The sequence below is a fragment of the Scyliorhinus torazame genome, chromosome 18 (genome assembly GCF_047496885.1).
Source record: "Scyliorhinus torazame isolate Kashiwa2021f chromosome 18, sScyTor2.1, whole genome shotgun sequence".
NCBI classification, from domain to species: Eukaryota; Metazoa; Chordata; class Chondrichthyes; order Carcharhiniformes; family Scyliorhinidae; genus Scyliorhinus; species Scyliorhinus torazame.
Window position 1 is genome coordinate 141,817,190 of NC_092724.1, and position 16,851 is coordinate 141,834,040.

The 16,851-nt window shown below is 51.5% G+C and overlaps 1 protein-coding gene across 6 annotated transcripts in view; it reads right to left on the reverse strand.

Annotated features, from left to right (window-relative positions):
- Positions 1-16,851, reverse strand: part of wipi1 (WD repeat domain, phosphoinositide interacting 1) — a 124,900-nt gene that overhangs the window by 63,658 nt on the left and 44,391 nt on the right. For 5 of the 6 annotated variants that reach the window (XM_072483519.1, XM_072483517.1, XM_072483521.1 and 2 more), the window contains exon 3: positions 10,172-10,341. In XM_072483519.1, coding sequence (XP_072339620.1) covers positions 10,172-10,341 — 170 coding nt within the window. The remainder of the gene's footprint in view (positions 1-10,171; positions 10,342-16,851) is intronic. The other variant, XM_072483516.1, reaches the window with a different exon arrangement.

Below are 16,851 nucleotides of genomic sequence, written 5' to 3' on the forward strand. Positions count from 1 at the left end.
GTCGTAATACAAGATGCTTGTATGGAAGATAAACACCAACACACACTGTAAGGGCTGGATGGCCTATTCCTCTTGATTTCTTTGCTGTAATTTCTACGCAGGATCATTCAATTTCTGAGAGACACAGAATAATGCAATCAGTTACAATCACAGCCTTCCCTCAATTCTGATTAGCCTAGTCAACATAAGGGGCAATTTAGCATAGCCAATCCACCTAACCTGCATATCTTTGGACTGTGGGAGGAAACCGGAGCACCCGGAGGAAACCCACACGGCCACGGGGAGAAAGTGCAAACTCTGCACAGACAGTTAGTCACCCGAGGCTGGAATTGAACCAGGGACCCTGGAGTTTTGAGGCAGCGGTGCTAACCACCGTGCTGCCTTGCCGCCTGGTTGAAAGTGTTTGTGCCACCTCCTGGTCATTCGCAAGTAATGGATAAAATTTATGAGGTTCATTCAAGTGCCTCTCGAATGACGAGTCTAGCCAGGTCATATATTTGGTGGCCTAATATGGACCAGGATTTGGAGAAAAAGTTCAATCTTGTTCTGAATGTAAACCTAACCAGAAGATGGTGCCACTAGTACACCTTATCCTTGGGAGTGGCCTGATTGTCTTCGGTCGATAATTCATGCGAATTATTGCAGATACTTTAATACGTCACATGTTTTTAGTCATCGTGGATGCACATTAAGTGGTTAGAAGTATACATCCTGAGCAATATTCAGCTCCATTACCATTGGAAGATACGCCAGATCTTTGTAACTCATGGGTTAGCGGAGTCTCTCATTTCTGATAGTGGTCCAGCATTTAAGAGCGAGTTGTTCCAAGAGCTGACGCAAAGAAATGGAATGCGCCATGTGCGTACCGCGCCTTTTCATCCAGATATAACTGGTTTGGCAGAGCGAGTTGTTCAGACATTAAAGGAAGGATTGAAGAGGATGGCAGGTGATACTTTAGGGACCAAACTCTTAAAGTTCTTATTTCAATATCGAAACAACTACAGGACGCTCACCAGCTGAATTATCGATGGGTAGAAGACCGAAGTCTCAACTGGATCTGCTACATCCAGATGTCGAAGCGAAAGTGGGAAGGAGACAAGAAAAGCAGAAGAGACATGATCATCGTGCTAAGGAGAGACCTTTTAACCTGAATGATTGTGTTAATATCAGGAATTTTGGTAGTAACCAGTGATGGCTACCTGGAGTTATTCTTAACTGAAGTAGTCCAGTATTGGTAGTGAAACTGAACCATGGAAGAGTTGTTCACAGGCACCAAGATCATATTCATCGACACCATCACCCGGAGACAGCAAAAGTTGGAAATGCGGCTGTGGAAATTCAACAAGTGGTTCCTGTTATACCAGGACTTCCAGTGGATTCTACTTCAGGAGGGGGACGCTCATGAACAGATACTCTTTTTTTAAAAAAAAAAATGTTTTTATTAAGAATTTTTCAAGAACAATATTTTCTGCCTTACAAACAATCCCCCCCCCCCCCGGTAACAAAAAAAAAATAATAAAGAACTCGCGTGGCAAGACATGAACATGGCAAATCAATAAGATACAAAACTTTGTACAGTGGATTCTTCCCGTACATGTCAGTTTCCGGATCCTACCGTGTGTTTTCTTGTTCAAATGCCCCCAGAAAAAAAAAAACCTCCCCCCCCCCCCCCCCCCCCTCCTCCTCCCTCAACACAACCGCTGTTCTCCCCCCCCCCCCCCCCCCAGCCCCCCTGGGTTGCTGTTGCTGCTGTCCGACCTTCCTCTAACGCTCCGCGAGATGGTCTAGGAACGGTTGCCACCGCCTGTACAACCCCTGCGCAGACCCTCTCAAGGCAAACGTTATCCTTTCCAACTTGATAAACCCTGCCATGTCATTTATCCAGGCCTCCACGCTGGGGGGCTTCGCCTCCTTCCACATTAGCAAGATCCTTCGCCGGGCTACTAGGGACGCAAAGGCCAGAATGCCGGCCTCTTTCGCCTCCTGCACTCCCGGCTCGTCCACTACTCCAAATAGTGCTAGCCTCCAGCTTGGCTTGACCCGGACTTTCACCACCTTAGATACTGTTCCCGCAACTCCCCTCCAGAACCCCTCCAGTGCCGGGCATGACCAAAACATATGGACATGGTTCGCCAGACTTCCTGAGCACCTCCCACATCTGTCCTCCACCCCAAAGAACCTACTCAGCCTCGCCCCCGTCATATGTGCTCTATGAACCACCTTAAATTGTATCAGGCTAAGCCTGGCACACGAGGAAGAGGAATTAACCCTACTTTGGGCATCAGCCCACACACCTTCCTCGATCTCCTCCCCCAACTCCTCCTCCCATTTACCCTTCAGCTCCTCTACCAAAGCCTCCCCCCTCTTCTTTCATCTCCTGGTATATCGCCGACACCTTGCCCTCTCCGACCCATACGCCCGAAATCACCCTATCTTGAATCCCCTGTGCTGGGAGTAGCGGAAATCCCCTCACCTGCCGCCTCACAAACCTGAAAGTGTTTCCCGGGGGTAACCCAAACTTCTCCTCCAGCGCCCTTAAGCTCGCAAACGTCCCATCAATGAACAGGTCCCCCATTCTTCTAATCCCTGCCCGATGCCAGCTCTGAAACCCCCCGTCCATCCTTCCTGGGACAAACCGATGGTTGTCTCTGATTGGGGACCACACCGAGGCTCCCGTCGCACCCCTGTGTCGTCTCCACTGCCCCCAGATCTTTAGCGTTGCCGCCACCACCGGGCTCGTGGTATACTTTGTTGGCGAGATCGGCAGCGGTGCCGTCACCAGCGCCCCCAGGCTCGTTCCTTTGCAGGACGCCATCTCCAACCTCTTCCACGCCGCCCCCTCTCCCTCCATCACCCACTTATGGATCATTGCCACGTTGGCTGCCCTCCAAAGTAACCCTCCAAATTCGGCAACGCCAACCCTCCTCTGACTCTGCTACGCTCCAAGCACACCCTCCTTACCCTCGGGGTCTTGCTTGCCCACACAAATCCCATAATGCTCCTGCTTACCCTCTTAAAAAAGGACTTCGTGATCACAATTGGGAGGCATTGGAATACAAAAAGAAATATCGGGAGGACCACCACTTTAACCGACTGTACCCTACCCGCCAGCGAGAGTGGCAACATGTCCCACCTTTTAAAATCCTCCTCCATCTGTTCCACCAGCCGCGTCAAATTAAGTTTGTGCAGGGCCCCCCAGCTCCTAGCTACCTGAATCCCCAAGTATCGAAAGCTCCTTTCCGCCCTCCTCAACGGCAGGTCGTCTATCCCTCTTCCCTGGTCCCCCAGATGGATCACAAAGAGCTCACTCTTTCCCACATTGAGCTTATAGCCCAAAAAGTCTCCAAACTCCCATAGGATATGTATAACCTCAACCATCCCCTCCACTGGATCCGTCACATACAGCAACAGGTCTTCGGCGTACAGCGACACTCGATGTTCCTCTCCCCCTCGAACCACCCCCTTCCATTTCCCCGACTCGCTTAACGCCATGGCCAAAGGTTCAATTGCTAATGCAAACAGCAGAGGGGACAGGGGGCACCCCTGCCTCGTCCCTCGATACAGCCGGAAATACTCCGGCCTCCGCCGGCACGTGACCACACTCGCCACCGGGGCTTTATACAGGAGCTTAACCCAACTGATAAACCCTCCCCCGAACCCAAACCTCCTCAACACTTCCCAGAGATACTCCCACTCTACCCGATCGAAGGCCTTCTCCGCGTCCATGGCTGTCACTATCTCCGCTTCTCCCTCCACCGATGGCATCATTATCACATTTAGGAGCCTTCGCACATTAGTATTTAACTGCCAACCCTTTACGAATCCCGTCTGGTCCTCATGGATCACCCCCGGTACACAGTCCTCAATCCTCATGGCCAACATTTTTGCCAGCAACTTAGCGTCTACATTAAGGAGCGAGATCGGTCTATACGACCCACATTGCAGTGGGTCCTTATCCCGCTTCAAGATCAAAGAGATCGTCGCCTCCGACATTGTTGGGGGCAGGGTCCCCCCCTCCCTTGATTCATTGAAGGTCCTTACCAGCAACGGGGCTAACAGGTCTACATATTTCCTGTAGAACTCCACCGGGAACCCATCCGGCCCCGGGGCCTTCCCTGCCTGCATGCTCCCCAGTCCTTTAACCAGCTCCTCCACCCCAATTGGTGCCCCCAAACCAGCCACCTCCTGTTCCTCCACCCCTGGGAACCTCAATTGATCCAAGAATCGCCGCATCCCCTCTTTTCCCCCTGGGGGCTGGGACCTATACAGTTCCTCATAAAAGGCCTTAAAAGCCTCATTCACTTTCCCTGCCCTCCGCACCGTACTTCCCCTGCCATCTTGGACTCCACCTATTTCCCTCGCTGCCATCCTCTTACGGAGCTGGTGTGCCAGCATCCGGCTCGCCTTCTCCCCATACTCGTACGTTGCCCCCTGTGCCTTCCTCCACTGTGCCTCTGCCTTCCCTGTAGTCAACAGGTCGAACTCCGTCTGGAGACTTCGTCTCTCCCTGAGCAGTCCCTCATCCGGAGCCTCTGCATAACTCCTGTCCACCCTTAAAATCTCCCCCACTAACCTCTCCCTTTCCCTGTCCTCTCTCTTCACCCTGTGAGCCCTGATGGAGATAAACTCTCCCCTGACCACCGCCTTCAGCGCGTCCCATACTACTCCCACCGCTCCTCCCCGTTGTCGTTAGCCTCCAGATACCTTTCAATACACCCCCGCACCCTCCCGCACACTTCCTCGTCTGCCAGCAGTCCCACATCCAACCTCCACAACGGGCGTTGGTCCCTCTCCTCCCCCAGCTCCAGCTCCACCCAATGCGGGGCATGGTCTGAAATGGCTATGGCTGAATACTCCATTCCCTCCACTTTCGGGATCAATGCCCTGCCCAGAACAAAAAAATCTATCCGGGAGTAGGCCTTATGAACGTGGGAGAAAAAAGAAAATTCTCTGGCCAAAGGCCTGGCAAATCTCCACGGATCTACTCCCCCCATCTGATCCATAAACCCCCTAAGCACCTTGGCCGCAGCCGGCCTCTTCCCCGTCCTAGATCTGGAACGATCTAATGCTGGGTCCAGCACCGTGTTAAAATCCCCACCCATTATCAAACTCCCCACCTCCAGGTCCGGAATACGCCCCAACATCCGTTTCATGAATCCAGCATCATCCCAGTTTGGGGCGTATACATTCACCAGTACCACCTCCGTCCCCTGCAACCTACCACTCACCATCACGTATCAACCTCCCTTGTCCGCTACTATGTTCTTGGCCACAAACGACACCCCCTTTCCCACCAGTATTGCCACCCCTCTATTCTTCGCATCCAGCCCCGAGTGGAACACCTGTCCCACCCATCCTTTCCTTAACCTGACCTGATCTGCCACCTTCAGATGTGTCTCCTGAAGCATGACCATGTCTGCCTTCAGTCCCTTCAGGTGCGCGAACACTCGGGCCCTCTTAACATGCCCATTTTGGCCTCTCACATTCCACGTGATCAGCCGGATTGGGGGGTTACCTACCCCCCCCCCCCCCCCCCCACCGACTAGCCATCTCCTATCTTAGGCCAGTCCCGTGCTCACGCCTCCCGCACCCTCCAGTCCCCCGCCCCGACCACCTCTTCCATTCTCAGTTCCCCCTCGGACAGTGCAGCAGCAACCCTAAACTCACCCCCCCCCCACCCCGCTAGATCCACATCTAGCTCTTTTGCTCCCCCCATATTACTTCCGTGAGTCAGCTGACTTCTGCTGACCCCGGCTTCCCCCGCCTTCCCATTGATCTCCCCCGTGTGGGAGTCTCTCCTCCTCCTTACCTTCCTCCATTCCCCCCCCCTTTTTGGCGCGGGAAAAAGCCCGCGCTTTCCTGAGCCAGCTCCGCCCCCTATGGCACAGCTCCTATTGCGGCCATTATCCCAGTTCCCTCATCCCCGAGTCTCATCTCCCTCCAGCACTGACGCCCACATTCCCCATCATCATCATCTTGTCTGCAGAAAAGAAAAAGGGAAATTTTAGGAATTTTAACCAGGACTCTACCCGCATCCCCATCCATCATCCCACCCATGCAGTATTCTTTACCCATATTTACAACCCCCTGTACAACCACATCTCCTCAGTTCGAGTCCAGTTTTTCCATCTGAATAAAGGTCCAAGCCTCTTCTGGCGTTTCAAAATAATGGTGTCTGTCCTGATAAGTGACCCACAGTCGTGCAGGCTGCAGCATGCCGAACCCGACTCTTTTTTTATGCAGCACCACCTTGGCCCAGTTGAAGCCAGCTCTCCTCTTTGCCACCTCCGCGCTCCAATCCTGGTATACTCGGATCACCGCGTTCTCCCATCTGCTGCTCCGCACCTTCTTGGCCCATCTCAGCACACTTTCTTTGTCCGCGAAGCGGTGGAACCTTGCCACTATCGCCCTTGGCGGCTCACCTGCCTTGGGTCTCCTCGCCAGGACCCGATGAGCTCCTTCCAGCTCCAGGGGGGTCAGAGAGTCCTCCGCACCCATCAGCGAATGGAGCATCGTACTCACGTACGCCCCGGCATCAGCCCCCTCCACTCCTTCGGGAAGACCCAGAATCCGGAGGTTGTTCCTTCTCGACCTGTTCTCCAGGACCTCAATTCTCTCGGCCCACCTCCTGTGCACCGCCTCGTGCGCCTCCATTTTTACCGCCAGGCCCAGGATCTCGTCCTCGTTCACCACACGAAGCTTCACCGCCTGGGTCTTCTGGGTCTCCTTCAGCCCCTCGATCGCCAACAGCATCGGCGCCAGCACCTCCTTTGTCAGCTCCTCCACACATCGCTTGAGGAACTCCTGCTGGTCTGGCCCCCACGCTGCTCACTCTCCGCCCTCCGCCATCTTGTTTTTTTCCCCCTCATTTTGGTCTCTGCTCCAGGGCCTCTTTCCTCGTCGCTCCACCGCTGATCTCCGCCATATATTGTGAGGGGGGACCTCACTGAACCTTCCCACACGGGATTGAATCAAAACAGCTCCGTTGGGGCTCCTCTGTAGAGCCCGAAAGTCCGTAGTCGCGGGAGCTGCCGAAACGCGCAGCATTGCTCCGCATCACCGCAACCGGAAGTGGCACAGATACTCAACCTACTCCTGTGCCCACAAGTTCAAGACTTTGAACTTAATCAACCATATCCAGAGTTGACAGAGTCAAACAGTGCTACTGCAGAGATCACAGTATCATTGCAGAGCTCCTGAAAGATTGACATAGAAACTTTAAAAATAGGAGCAGGAGGAAGCTATTTGGTTCTTCAAGCCTGCTCCGCCATTCATCATGATCATAGCTGATCATCCTACTCGATAGGCTAATCCTGCTTTCCCCCCATATCCTTTGACCCCCCCTTCGCTCCAAGTGCTTTATCTAACTGCTTCTTAAAAACATAGAATGTTTTGGCCACAACTACTTCTTGTGGTAATGGATTCCACAGGCTGACCACTCTCTGGTGAAGAAATCTCTCCTCATCTCTGTCCTAAATTGTGACTCCTCGTTCTGGGCACACCCACCATTGGGAACATCCTTCCTGCATCTCCCCTGTCTGGTCCTGTTAGAATTTTATAGGTTTCTATCTGATCCCCTTCTTCTTCTGAACTCCAGCGAATACAATCCTAACTGATTTAATCTCTCCTCATATATCAGTCCCGATATCCCAAGAATCAGTCTGGCAAACCTTTGCTGCACTCCCTCTCGAGCAAGAGCATCAGATAAGGAGACCAAAACTGCACACAATATTCCAGGTGTGGCCTCACCAAGGTCCTGTATAACTGCAGCAAGACATAGAACGAAGAACAATACAGCAGAGCAACAGGCTCTTCAGCCCTCCAAGCCTGGACCAGTCATGATACCACCCTTCGGCCAAAATCCCCCCAAAAATAATTGAACCCATGCTGTTGGCCTTCCTCTGCATCATGAACCAGCTGTCCGGCCAACTAAGCTAAACCAGCCCTGCACCTGTACTCTAATCCTCTTGCTAGGAAGACCAACATGCCATTGCCTCCTTTACCGCCTGCTGTACCTGCATGCTTCATTCAGTGACTGGTGTACTAAGACTTGGGGCGGGATTCTCCCCTACCCGGCGGGGCGGGGGGTCGGATGGAGTGGCGTGAACCACTCCGGTGTCGGGCCGCCCCAAAGGTGCGGAGCCAAGCCCTCACCTTTAGGGGCTAGGCCCGCGCCGGAGTGGTTGCCGTCCTGCTGACCGGCGGGAAAGGCATTTGGCGCCACACCAGCCGGGGCCAAAGGGACTCAGCTGGTCGGCGAAAGTCCACGCATGCTCGGGAGCGTCAGCGGCTGCTGACGTCATCCCCACGCATGCGCGGGGGGGGGGGGGGGGGGGGTCACCTACGCGTCGGCCATCGCGGAGACCTACACGGCCGATGCGTAGTAAAAGAGTGCCCCCACGGCACAGGCCCGCCCGCGGATCGGTGGGCCCCGATCGCGGGCCAGGCCACCGTGGGGGTACCCCCGGGGCCAGATCGCCCCGCGCCTCCCCCCCCCAGGACCCTGGAGCCCGCTCGCGATGCCTGGTCCCGCCAGTAAGGGAGGTGGTTTAATTCACGCCGGCGCGACCGGCATTTCAGCAGCAGGACTTCGGCCCACCGCGGGCCGGAGAATCGCTGGGGGGGGGGCTGCCGACCGGCGCGGTGCTATTCCCGTCCCCGCCGAATTTCCGGCTGGTTAATTCGGTGGCCGGCGGGGGCAGGATTCACGTCGCCCCCTGGCGATTCTCTGACCCGGCGGGGGGTCGGAGAATTCCGCCCCAGGTCTTGGTACACATTCCCCTCGCCTAATTTATGGCCATTCTGATAATAGTTTGCCTTATGGTTTTTGCTACCAAAGTATATAACCTTGCATTTCTCCAAATTATACTGCATCTGCCATTCATTTGCCCACTCTCAACTTGTCCAAATCACACTCAAGGATCTCTACATCCTGCTCACAGCTCACCCAACTTGGTGTCGTCTTCAAATTTGGAGGTATAACATTTTGCTTCCCTCATCTAAATCGTTAATATATATTGTGAATAGCTGAGGTTCTAATAGCGATCCCTGCGGTACCCCACTGGTCACGGCCTGCCAATCTGAAAAAAACCTGTTAATTTCTACTGTTTCCTGTCTGCCAACTAGTTTTCTGTCCATCTCAATACACTACCCCTAATCCTATGCTCTTTAATTTTACACACAAAACTCTTATGCAGGACTTTGTCAAAAGCCTTCTGAAAGTCCAAATATACCACATCCACTGGCTCCCCCTTGTCAACTCTACTAGTTACATCCTCAAAGAATTCCAGATTTGTCAAACATGATTTCCCCTTCATGAATCCAGGCTGTTTCTGTTCGATCCTGCCACTATTTTCTAACTGTTCTGCTACAAAATCTTTGTTAATGAATTCTTGAAATTTCCCCACTACTGACATCAGGCTTACTGGTCTATAATTCCCTGTTTTCTCTCCACCTCCCTTTTTAAACAGCGGAGTTACATTACCTAGCCTGCAACCTGCAGGAACTGTTCCAGAGTCGATAGAATCAATGAAGATGACCTCCAGTGCATCCACTATTTCTAGAGCCACTTCCTTAAGTACTCTGGGATGTAGATTATCAGGCCCTGGGGGTTTATCAGCCTTCAATCCCATTAATTTCCCAACTACTTCTACAATATTGACCTGCTTCAGTTCCTCCCTCTCACTAAACCCTACATTCCCCAACATTTCTGGATTCTCATTTGCAGCCTCCTTTATGAAGACAGAGCCAGAGTATGCTTTTAGTTGCTCAGCCATTTTTTTGTTCGCTATTATATATTCCCCTGTTTCTGATTGTAAGAGACCTACATTTGTCTTCACCAATCTTTTTCTCCTCACGTACCTATAAACTTTTACAGACAGTTTTTATGTTCCCTGCAAGCTGACTCTCATACTCCATTTTCCCCTTAATTTTGTTTGACTACCAATTACTGTTGCGTATGCAAAACAATCCTGCAATCGAGAAAGACAGCCACCTAATACTGGGTGCTTCTGACCTGCAGTCTGAAGGTAATAAAGTATATTCTGTATCTTACTAGAATGTGGCCCGCATGATCTCATTCACTGATTAAAATTTTTTATTTTTTTAAAAGAAGTGCCTACAGGGTCATGGATGATCCAGCTGTAGTCAACAGTGCTGTGAGCCCTCTTACCTGTCGGTTTAACCTAACGGTGAGGATGGTATTGGAATAGCTGTAGTTGCAAATCTCAGTCCCTTTCTTGAAATGATACACATTCATCCTCTGTGGTGTTGCGAGGCTGACAATGACGACCAAGCTGCTGGAAAATAGCCGTTCCACAATATACACATCAGGTGTGTCTGCTGCACAGGGGAGAAAGTGAATTGGGGGGGGCGTGGCGGGACGAGAGATAGAGAGAAAGAGGAACAAAAACAAGAGCATCATACATGTGTAAAGCAACTGTGCTGTTCCTGTTAAATATGTTGGAATGAAAATTCCCCAATGGCTCAGTGGGTTAACACTGTGAATAGCTGAGCCATACAAAAAAGGGCTCCAGGTTCAATCCAGAATTTACCATGAGCATCTAACATTTCTATATTAGGGAAAAGAAAAACCTGGCAGGGAATAGGGAAAGGAACAACTTGCATTTATACAGTGCATTTCACATCCCTTTCGGGATGTCCCAAAGAGTTTCACAACCAATTATTTACTTTAAGAGTTTAGTTGCTGTTGCTATAAGAGGTAAGTGCAGTGTCCAATTATTACACAAAGCGTGGTCCCACAAACAGTAACCAGATAAACAAACTGGTAATCTGTTCTGGTGAATTTGGTTCTGAGATAAATATTGGTTCAGACATCAGGCAATCTTCCCATTCTCTTCTAATAGTGTCACAATGTATAACTACCTGAGTCAGCAGAGCCTTAGTTTAACATGTCATTGGAAATTAAGACATCACATTGCAACTCCAACAGTCCAATGCTCCCTTGGTACAGCACGGAAATGTCTACCTAGATTATGAGCTCAAATAGTGGAGTCGGACTTGAACCCACAATCTTCAATTTCAGAGAATCAAGCATTCTATCTCTACGTTGCTTTCAATTCTACTGGAGGAGGCTGGGTGAAACAGCCATATATGCTTTGCATTGCTTTTGTGTACATGAAGTAAATATAATAGATTATTTGCAGTATTATAGAAAAATAATAAGCCAATTCTGTTATTTTTCATTGAGTTGGTAATTGGTTGAGAGTGATGGTTGTGTTTGTTGGATGCCAACCATCTCAGCTCCGGGACATCATAGTAGGAGTTCCTGGGGTTAATTTCTGCAACCGATCTTCCTCAGCTGTTTCATCAATGACCTTCCCTCCATCACAAGGTCAGAATTGGGGACATTCACGTAGTATTCAGAACTACTCAACTCCTCAGACAGTGATGCAAGCATGCAGCAACATCTGGATGACTTTCAGGCTTGGGCTGATAAGTGACAAGTAATATTTGCACCACACAGTATGAGACAATGACCATCTCTGACCAGAGAGAATCTGACCAATATTCAACAGCATTACCATTGCCAGATCCCCCACCATTACTGTGATTGCAAGGGCTGGTCAGAGGTTGGAAATTCTGCGATGAGTGACTCTCGCCTCTCGACTCCCCAAAGCCCGTCCACCATTCAAACGGCACAAGTCAGAAGTGCGATGGAATATGCTCCACTTTCACGGGTGCATGCAATTCTAACAACAATTAAACAACTTGACACTATCCAGGACAAAGCAACCCGTTTGATTGGCGCCCCCATCCACCACCTTGAACATTCAATCCCTTCACCATCAGTGCACAGTGGTTGCTGTGTGAAACATTTACAAGATGCAACTTGCCAAGCCTGCTTCGACATTCACCTTCCAAACTTGCACCTTCTACCACCTGGAAGGTAAGCATGCAGGTGCAGCAAGCGGTAAAGAAGGCTAATGGTATGTTGGCCTTCAGTGCGAGAGGTTTCCGAGTGCAGGAGAAGAAATGTGTTTCTGCAACTATACAGGGCTTGGTGAGGCCACATCTGGAATATTGTGTGCACTTTTGGTCTCCTTTTCTGAAGAAGGATGTTCTTGCTCTCGAGGGAGTGCAGCGAAGGTTTACCAGACTGATTCCAGGGTTGGCGGAACTGTCATACGAGGAGAGATTGACTAGGTTGGGATTGCTCTCACTGGAGTTCAGGTGAATGAGGGGGGATCTCAAAGAGACTTATAAAATTCTAACAGGACTAGACAGGGCAGATGTTCCCGATGGTGGGTGTGTCCAGAACCAGGGGTCACAGTCGGAGGATTCAGGGTAAACCATTTCGGACAGAGATGAGGAGACATTTCTTCACCCAAAGAGTGGTGAGGTTGTGGAATTCATTACCACAGGAAGTAGTTGATGCTAAAACATTGAATATGTTCAAGAGGCAGCCAGATACAACACTTGGGGCAAATGGAATCAAAGGTTATGGGGAGAAAGCAGGATTAGGCTATTCAGTTGGATAATCAGCCTGATCGTGATAAATGACGGAGCAGGCTCGAAAGGCCTCCTCCTGCTCCTATATTCTATGTATCTATGAAGACAAGGGCAGCAGCTGCATGGGAACACCACCACTTGTAATTCACACTCATCTTAGACTTGGAACTATGTCACCATTCTTTAACTGCTGCTGCATCAAATCAGGAACTCCCTTACACATCACTGAGAGTGCACCTACATTGCATGGACACCAGCCGCTCAAGGCAGAGTCTCACAATCTTCTCAAGCGCATTTAGGGATGAAAAAGGAGTGCTAACTTTGCCTGCAACACTCACAACCCAAAAACTAATTTAAAAGATGAATGAGCTGTTCGTGAAATTTTGTTATAATCTTTGTGTTCCTTCTATTTTCAAGCATCATTACATCACGCTGTTAAGTTTTAGAATACTGCCATGCGGGAACCAATAGATGCCTTTTAGATAACAAGGTTGCCTCAACAATATGCCATTCATTATTAAAAAAAACAGTAGAAGTGCAAGCTACATGTATGTTACATTCAACAAGTGCGAGCAGTAGACGACTAAAATATAGATCAACACTCTTAATTTAGAGTAATCTACAAATTCCTTCACCCAGATCAACAATATACATGACAACATACCAGTAATGTCCCAGTACAGATTCCTGAGGACCACCACTCAGAAGATTCCTCTTTTGCCCTGCTCTTGATCTCCCACATTCCAAGTTAATGTCCAATTCGGTGTGCTTTCACTTTTTGCTAATAATTTCTTTTTTTTTTTAAATATATTGATTAAAGTTTTTTACCAACACAATCTTTTCCCCTTACAAACAATAACCCCCCCTCCTTAACAAAATAACACGAAATCGCACTGAGCAAGATATATACATGGCAAAATGGTAAATTTACATAGCTTTATACACTGGCTCTCTCCCGCACATGCCAGTTTCCCCCGCCCTTCATGTTATCTCCTGCTCATCCATCCCCCCCAAGCAATCCCCCATTCCCCCCCCCCACCCCCAGGGTTGATGCTGCTGCTGACCGACCTTCCTCTAACGCTCCGCAAGATAGTCTAGGAACGGTTGCCACCACCTGTAGAACACCTGCGCAGACCCTCTCAAGGCAAACTTAATCCTCTCCAGCTTTATGAACCCAGCCATGTTGTTTATCCAGGCCTCCACGCCGGGGGGCTTCACCTCCTTCCACATTAGCAAGATCCTTCGCCGGGCTACTAGGGACGCAAAGGCCAGAATGCCGGCCTCTTTCGCCTCCTGCACTCCTGGTTTGTCCACTACTCCAAATATTGCTAGCCCCCAGCTTGGCTTGACCCGGACTTTCACCACCTGAGATATTGCTCCCGCCACTCCTCTCCAGAGCCCCTCCAGTGCCGGGCATGACCAAAACATATGGACATGGTTCGCCGGGCTCCCTGAACACCTTCCACATCTGTCCTCTACCCCAAAGAACCTACTCAACCTCGCCCCCGTCAAGTGCGCTCTGTGAACCACCTTAAATTGTATCAGGCTGAGCCTGGCACATGAGGAGGAGGAATTAACCCTACCCAGGGCATCAGCCCACAAACCTTCCTCAATCTCCTCCCCCAGCTCCTCCTCCCATTTACCCTTCAACTCTTCTGCTAGCGCTTCCCCCTCTTCTTTCATCTCTTGCTGTATTGCCGAAACCCTGCCCTCCCCGACCCATACACCCGAAATCACCCTGTCTTGAATTTCTTGTGCCGGGAACAACAGGAATTCCCTGACCTGTCGCCTCACAAAAGCCCTCACCTGCATATATCTAAATGCATTTCCCGGGGGTAACTCAGACTTCTCCTCCAGTGCCCCTAGGCTCGCAAATGTCCCGTCAATGAACAGGTCCCCCATTCTTCTAATCCCCGCCCGATGCCAGCCCTGGAACCCCCCGTCCATCTTCCCCGGGACAAACCGGTGGTTACCCCTGATCGGGGACCTCACCGAGGCTCCCACTGCACCCCTGTGCCGTCTCCACTGGCCCCAGATCCTTAACGTTGCCGCCACCACCGGGCTCGTGGTATACTTTGATGGCGAGAACGGCAGCGGTGCCGTCACCAACGCCCCCAAGCTCGTTCCTTTACAGGACGCCATCTCCATCCTCTTCCATGCCGCCCCCTCTCCCTCCATAACCCACTTGCGGATCATCGCCACATTTGCTGCCCAGTAGTAGCTCCCTAGGTTTGGCAGCGCCAATCCTCCTCGGTCCCTACTGCGTTCCAGGAATCCTCTCCTTACACTCTGGGTCTTATTCACCCACACAAACCCCATAATACTCCTACCTACTCTCTTAAAAAAGCCCTTGGTGATCACGATGGGAAGGCACTGAAACTCAAACAAAAACCTCGGAAGGACCACCATTTTGACCGACTGCACACTACCCGCCAGCGAGAGCAGTAACATGTCCCATCTTTTGAAGTCCTCCTCCATTTGCTCCACCAACCTCGTCAGATTCAGTTTATGTAGGGCCCCCCAACTTCTGGCTATCTGGATTCCCAGATAGCGAAAACTCCCCTCCGCCCTCCTCAGCGGTAGGTCCCCTATCCCTCTTTCTTGGTCCCCTGCCTGTAATACAAAGAGCTCACTCTTCCCTACATTGAGCTTATAGCCCGAAAACTCGCCAAACTCCCTTAGAGTCTGCATGACCTCCACCATCCCCTCCATTGGGTCCGCCATGTACAGCAACAGGTCATCCGCGTATAGCGACACCCGATGCTCTTCTCCCCCTCGGACCACCCCCCTCCATTTATTAGATTCCCTCAGTGATATGGCCAAGAGTTCGATCGCCAATGCAAACAACAGGGGGTACAGGGGGCACCCCTGCCTCGTTCCTCGGTACAGCCGAAAGTACTCCGACCTCCGCCGGTTCGTCACTACACTCGCCACTGGGGCTCTGTAAAGGAGCTTAACCCAGCTGATAAACCCTCCCCCGAACCCAAACCTACGCAGCACCTCCCAGAGGTACTCCCACTCTACTCGGTCAAAGGCCTTTTCCGCGTCCATAGCTGCCACCATCTCCGCCTCTCCCTCCTCCGATGGCATCATTATCACGTTTAAGAGCCGCCGCACATTAGTGTTTAATTGCCTGCCCTTTACGAATCCCGTCTGGTCCTCATGAATCACCACCGGGGCACAGTCCTCAATCCTCATGGCCAGCACTTTTGCCAATAACTTAGCGTCCACATTGAGGAGCGAAATCGGCCTGTACGATCCACATTGCAGTGGGTGCTTGGCTCGCTTTAGAATCAAGGAAATTGTCGCCTCCGACGTTGTCGGGGGCAGGGTCCCCTCCTCTCGTGCCTCGTTAAAGGTTCTCACTAGTAGCGGGGCCAACAGGTCTACGTACTTTCTGTAGAACTCCACCGGGAACCCATCCGGCCCCGGGGCCTTCCCCGCCTGCATACTCCCCAAACCCTTGCTCAGCTCCTCCAACCCGATTGGTGCCCCCAAACCAGCCACCTCTTGCTCCTCCACCCTCGGGAACCTCAGTTGGTCTAGGAATCGTCTCATCCCCTCTTCCCCCCCTGGGGGCTGGGATCTGTACAGCTCTTCATAGAAGGCCTTGAATACCTTGTTTATTTTCGTTACACTCCGAACCGTGGCTCCCCTTCCATCTTTGATTCCCCCTATTTCCCTCGATGCCGTCCTCTTACGGAGCTGGTGTGCCAGCATCCGACTAGCCTTTTCCCCGTACTCGTAGGTCGCCCCTCCACTGTGCCTCCGCCTTCCCCGTGGTCAACAGGTCAAACTCCGTCTGGAGCCGTCGTCTTTCCCCCAGTAATCTTTCCTCCGGGGCCTCTGCGTATCTCCTGTCCACTCTCAAAATCTCCCCCACTAACCTCTCCCTTTCCATGCCCTCTGTCTTCTCCCTATGAGCCCTGATGGAGATTAGCTCTCCCCTGATCACCGCCTTCAACGCCTCCCATGCCACCCCCACTCGCACCTCCCCGTTGTCGTTGGCCTCCAAGTACCTTTCGATACACCCCCTCACCTTCCCACACACCACCTCATCTGCCAGCAGTCCCACATCCAGCCGCCACAGCGGGCGTTGGTCCCTCTCCTCTCCCAGCCCCATTTCCACCCAGTGCGGGGCGTGGTCCGAAACGGCTATGGCCGAATACTCCGTCCCCTCCACCCTCGGGATGAGCGCCCTGCCCAGAACAAAACAATCTATCCGGGAGTAGGATTTGTGCACGTGGTAAAAGAAAGAAAATTCCCTGGCCTGCGGCCTTGCAAACCTCCATGGGTCCACTCCCCCCATCTGATCCATAAACCCCCTAAGCACCTTGGCCGCCGCCAGCCTCTTTCCCGCCCTTGATCTGGAGCGGTCCA